Below are 6,031 nucleotides of genomic sequence, written 5' to 3'. Positions count from 1 at the left end.
TTGCAGGGGCTTCTTTAAAATCAAAGTGAATGGCCATATTTGTTATACCGTGTCCGCTTAAAACTGCAGACTTTACTTTAAGACTGCCTTGGAAAGAATATTTTTTTAAAGGTAATTAATATCCACTTTATTTTGGGGGATTGGATTTGTTGAAGATAATTTCCCTTCAAGATAATCTTCTTTATGTTCACTTTTAAATACTTTTTCTAATCCAGCAAGAGAGAGTTTTTTTTTTTTTTTTACATCTTGCAGACCCAGCAAGTGATCTTACTACTTTGTAGAAATTAAAGATTTTAATTCACTTATTATTTTCCATCTTATGGTTTAATATCACCTTTGTAAGGTACTGCAATGGGAAAATTCATTCACACCACACTAAAAGCAAGCATTCCTCTGGAGACAAATTCTCCACTACACACTGCCTTTTAGCCGATTGTAATATTTTTGGATGACACCAGAGGGCAGCATACAACCACAGTCACACAATTCTGAACCGCAATATGCTGTACCAAAGAATTAAGAAAATGGAAACAGACTGTCAGTAACTTCAGTTCATTTGTGCATATAATACAGATATATTCTCTTTATTTCTTACCTTTTATATTTATAGTGATATATATATTTATATACATTGGATTTCATAGATTTTCATAGAATAATAAAGCTGAATACAATGCAAGAATAGCATAATTATGCCACGTCTGCCAGGGGAACTTGCTAGGCCAAGATACTCTGGAAAGCCAAGAGAATTAAAATAACAGTTTTTCACCCACAAAAATAACTGGATGCAGGGCCGAATTTCCCATTAGACAAAGTGGGCACATGCCTGTTGGGGGCGCCTACTTTTCCTGCTAAATTCTCTATTATCTATTCCAGTGTCTGATGTTTGCTTGCTGGAATAGATGTTCCAGCACTCTGGTATCGCTGCATTCAGTCTGAGGGTGCTTGATTTGGGCAATGTCTGCCCTCTCAGACTGAACACGGCAATTTGCGGGAGAGAGCAGGACTGTAGGCCAAAATGGCCAACTCAGAAATACCAGGCATTATACACACACATACACTGCTACCTTGAATGCACACACTGCTACACATTGCTACTCATATTGCTGCCTACAATGTTACACACACATTACCCTGCCCATACTATCTACACACACATTGCTACTACCCACACTGTTAACTATATAATAGAAAAGAATCCCTAGGACATAGGAAAGTTGTCCATAAAACTTAAGGAGTTTAAGCCCTTCTGTTTGACTAAACAGAAAAAGGAAAATGAGGGGGGAAAATCCAATTTAAAACATAACTTTTATTATGATACTTAGAATAAAGGTCATTATCTAATCACCTAATTAATTATCTATATACTGGTGAAATAATGTCTCCACTAACTATCAACAAGTTGGAAAACTTACTATTCAATAAGGTACCTTTATCTATCAACAAGTATAAGAAAAAGTACAAACATAGAAAAAAGCACTAATTGATAAAGTACATATATCAATCCATTTGAATCCCTTCCTGTGTAACCCCAAACAATCACCAGGGGTCACTATTGCACTACTATCTTTTATTATGTTATCCCAAAAACTGCCACTAGGGGTCTATGTTGCGCTGGTCATATAGCTACTATTCCTATAGCCTATGACTAGTAATGTAACTATACTAACATAGTATAATACGAAAATCTACTCCAAAGGCTACATTTACCAAGCTAGATCCCAAACAGAGACACTAGAGAGCAGAAAGCTGGAATGGTTGTTCCCTATTCTGTCCCTTGTCCGAAGGCTTAATACAAACGGATTTCACTAGTAATTTTCCAGCATTCCAGAACCCTGCATTCAGAAATTCCCATCAGGATATAGGAAGGAGAACAAGGACAAAAGTATAAATACAGTGGAACCTCAGAACCCGAATGGTCCCATTCTCTAACAATTTGGAAGTCGAACACAAATTTTGAGGAAAAAAATGTCTCGGTACCGAACAATCTTTGGTACTCGAACATCAAAGAGCCGCTCACCGGGGCTATGTGACTCCTCCAGTCAGCTTTCACCACATCCTCTCCAATCTCACCAGGTGGGAGCTGGCCAGCTAGGAGCCCGTGAGGGCACACTCCGCTCTCACTGGGATTGCCTGACTGTGCTCGGCGACAAGCAGACAGTGAGCTCACCATGGAAGACAAACTTTCCCAGGACATGGATCCAGGTACCTCCTCGGCTTCATCATCCTCATCACCTTCCTCTTCAGGCTCAGACACCCTGTCTAAAGGGGGGACCCCAAAACCTTAACCGAGGGGAACTGTACTGACTGTGACTCTGAGGGTCTCCACTCCTCCCAGCAACGGGGAGCAGAGAGGTGAGCTGCAGGGGGGCAGGACAGAGGAGAACAAGAGGAAGAGGAAGATTGCACGTAATATAATTTGAGAATTATTTTTAATGCTTACATATAAATGTAAAATGCTGCAATTTTGGGGGTCCTGAATGGATTTATCAATTTTACATTCATTCTTATGGGAAACATTGATTCGGTACTCAAACAAATCGGAACTCGAACAGTCTTCTGGAACGGATTAAGTTCGAGTTCCGAGGTTCCACTGTAATGTGTCCAAGCACTCAATGCGCATTTTACCTGCTACGCTAGGATCACACTATAGGAATAGTGATAATAATCATAGCTATAATACCAGCACAACAGAGACCCCGAGTGATGTTTTTAGGGTAACATGATAAGAGACAGTAGTCCAATTTTTTGTGCAATGATGACCCATGGTAATTGTACTTTTTCTATATTTGTCATACTTTTTCTTAAACGTGTTAAAAGATTAACTTATCTTATCGAATAGTATGTTTTTTCCAACTTGTTAATAGTGAGTTAAAGCATTCTTTCACTTATTCTTGGGTGATTAGATTATGAAAATATTTGAAAAATTTATGTTTTAAATTTGAATTTGTTCCCACATTTTTTTTCTGTTTTCCCACACTGTAACACATACACAAACCGCTATATATGCTGCTAGCCACATAGTTACACATACATAAACAAACATGCTGCTACCCACACTATACACACACACACTGTTACAGACACACGACTACACATGCTGCTACGCACTCTATACAAACACACACTGATACGCACATACACACATAGATATGCACTCAGACATTTATGCACACTGTTAATACATGCACACACATATACATGCACACAATCACTCTATATGTGTGTGTATATTCAACAATATTTATCATATTTAAACAGTCAACTTTTCTTTTTAATAATTTGTAAGGGATTGGGGGATTAGGGGTGTTTGAAAATGTTGTGTCTACAGGTTCATGATGTAAATCTGCCCCTAACTACATATTGTATATAGTGGATTGGCTGTATTGTTGAAGTTGTTACGGCAGTGCATTATGGGATTATGTAGAAGTTATCTAAAATATTCTTCACTTTTACTGTTAGACTGCATTGTAAACATGCCCTTGTGCATGCAAGATACTTTAAGAGTAATGATTATAAGTGCAGTTTTCTGCCATGTTATCTGGTTAGCAGAATAAAAAACTGCAATTGCTTCATTTTACTTGTTTAAATGAATGATGCCAACCTCTGCTCCTCTGCCATATAGTGTACCATTTTATCTAAGTTTCTTTCATGATAATTTCAGGCAGGATAAGGAAACTAACAGTACTCCTGTAGTAGAAAACTGTAGGATACTGGTGACCTGCAGCATAAAGTATGCAGGAACCGTGTAACAAGTAGTTGCCTACTAATACTGCACAATCTGATTCTACCTACAGGACCTACAAATTCCATACCTTTCTAATATGGGGATTATCAAGTGTTGCAGCAGGAGTTGGATCAACAACTTGTTTTCTAAAATCAGGGGTGATACAAGTACTGTCCATGTATCACAACATTATCTTGTCTTGGCGTCTAAACAGACTTTGGGTAGTGTAGTCTCATCTTCAAGAGAGTTTTGGGTCACTTGTCTAAGTACCTTATGGGCACGTTATGCTCTGCAGCATGTAACAGTGCCATGTCAAAGTTCTATAAGGGCAACAGCCACTATACAAACTGGTGGAATGTTCATGCTGATCCACCTTCAGAACATTGCACCAGAATTTACCTTTTTGTAAACAACTCCTTTCTGATAGGAGTTACGGTGTCACTATGATGCATTTCATGGTATAGGACAGGTGCCTTCAGAAAGCACAAAAATGGATAAAAATGGATGCAGTGGTGCTATGGTTTATGTGCACAACAGGGTATAAATGCAGTTAACAGGCTCCACGAACATACAACAAGGAGAGTGTAACTGACCACATTCATGAAGTCCTTACTGAGCATTTTCCTTGACGTTATCTTTTATAAAGAGCAAATGATCTGCTACTCTCAAGCGCAGTTAATGTAATATATTATTAGAATATCTATGCGTTCTCACTGTGTTTGAGCTTTCTATGATATCCCAAAAATACATTTCTGTTTTGGTGGGGGTGTTTCTTTTGCACTTTGTATTTTGTAAAGACTCATTTCACAGAAGCAGCACAGAAGAATAGATTAAAGCATAGTGTCATGTTTATGTAGATTTGTTACTATAATCCCCTTACTTCTCATCCTGACAGCAACTAAACATCACTATTAAACTTTTCTTTTTAATTGATTAATTATTCTAGTGCACATATTCACTTATATTAATTATTGTTTATCAGTGTTACACACTTAAAAAGGAATAGTCAGGAACTGACTGGGGAATTCCTGGTGTAGTGAATAGCACTGAGACCATTTGCAAGTTCAGAATGTGGGTGATTTGGTAGTGATGGTGTTCAGGAGAGCCAGTACGTGGTGTGTGCTCCTCAGTATAGTTAGACGTGGATGATGTCAGTATTACGCAAGCAGAGGGGTGTGTCTGGTGGGATAGCATTTCTTTGGATCTCATTTCCATCCAATCGTAGAACCTGCAGCCTGGAGAAGTTAGTGATGTCCACAAATGTACAGAAACTTTTGACAGAGAACTCTGCAAAAACAAAACAAACAATTACTAAGTTATATCCGAGTCCTACTAGATCACAATATATTTTCAAGTGTTACATTAAAGGGGAACTGTCACTACTCTGGATGATAAATGTCTTCCTTGCTGTAAACTGACTTTAAAAATTGCCAAAATGAAAACATGGTGGCTTCTATTCTTTTTTCCAATGTAGTAATTTTGTACTAAAATTTCTAATTTATTATGAAATTGTACTGTAGTAAACACCCTAGAGTGTCTTATGTTCTTCCACTAATCTGAAATGGCTAGAAGAGTGAGCGAGAAAGAGAAGATGGATTTAGTGATACATTCATGTTTAATAAATGTGGTCTTTTGCTAGATCAACTTATCTTTAATTTGAATAATAATAATAATCATGCCTGGCCTACATTGTGGCTAACATAAATGAGATTTCACATACAATCAAATATGGTCTTCATAATGGTACTAGGCAGGGATTCCCCCTTTCCCCTTGCTTTATGTTTTTAAACCCTTCTGATCAAAATATGTGATATTATGTGATATGTGATGCAAACTAAGCAGATTATGTAATTGTCACGACAACTATATGATCGAGCATGCAGAACTATGTAACATTTACAAGCAGACAGAACGTAAACCAGTCCTTAGAATGGCCGGGTTAATATGTTGAAAAATAGAGAACGGTCAAGTAGCCAGAAATACACAAGATCGATAAGTAAGCCAAGTCAGGGAAATCTGAAACTAGAATAGTCAGGAATAGCCAAAGTCAAATACCAAGAATATCAATAACAAGATCAGGAAAACACATTCTCGGATAACAGGAACCGAAACCACGACAGGGCAATGAGCTAAGGTATTCTGGGGTTTAAATTCTGGGGTTTAAAATTGGTGTAAGTGGATCCTCCCTGGGTGTAGTCTTTACAATTATTCCAGGATGCAGGATAAAATTAAACTTGTTTATTTAATACAAAATAAAAAGATATTTAAGAAATCAAATACAGATAAAAATTGTCCATAAAGTGT

The 6,031-nt window shown here is 37.5% G+C and overlaps 1 protein-coding gene across 1 annotated transcript in view; it reads right to left on the bottom strand.

The window, feature by feature from the left end:
* Positions 1-4,496: 4,496 nt before the first annotated feature.
* FMOD (fibromodulin) overlaps positions 4,497-6,031 on the bottom strand; it is a 44,025-nt gene continuing 42,490 nt past the window's right edge. The window contains exon 3 of the mRNA XM_063452634.1: positions 4,497-5,014. Within this exon, the coding sequence (XP_063308704.1) occupies positions 4,863-5,014 (152 nt within the window). The 3' untranslated portion in view covers positions 4,497-4,862. The remainder of the gene's footprint in view (positions 5,015-6,031) is intronic.

This window comes from Pelobates fuscus, chromosome 1 (genome assembly GCF_036172605.1).
Source record: "Pelobates fuscus isolate aPelFus1 chromosome 1, aPelFus1.pri, whole genome shotgun sequence".
Taxonomy (NCBI): Eukaryota; Metazoa; Chordata; class Amphibia; order Anura; family Pelobatidae; genus Pelobates; species Pelobates fuscus.
Note: the sequence above shows the minus strand (reverse complement) of the source record. Positions and strands in the feature narration are given on the sequence as shown.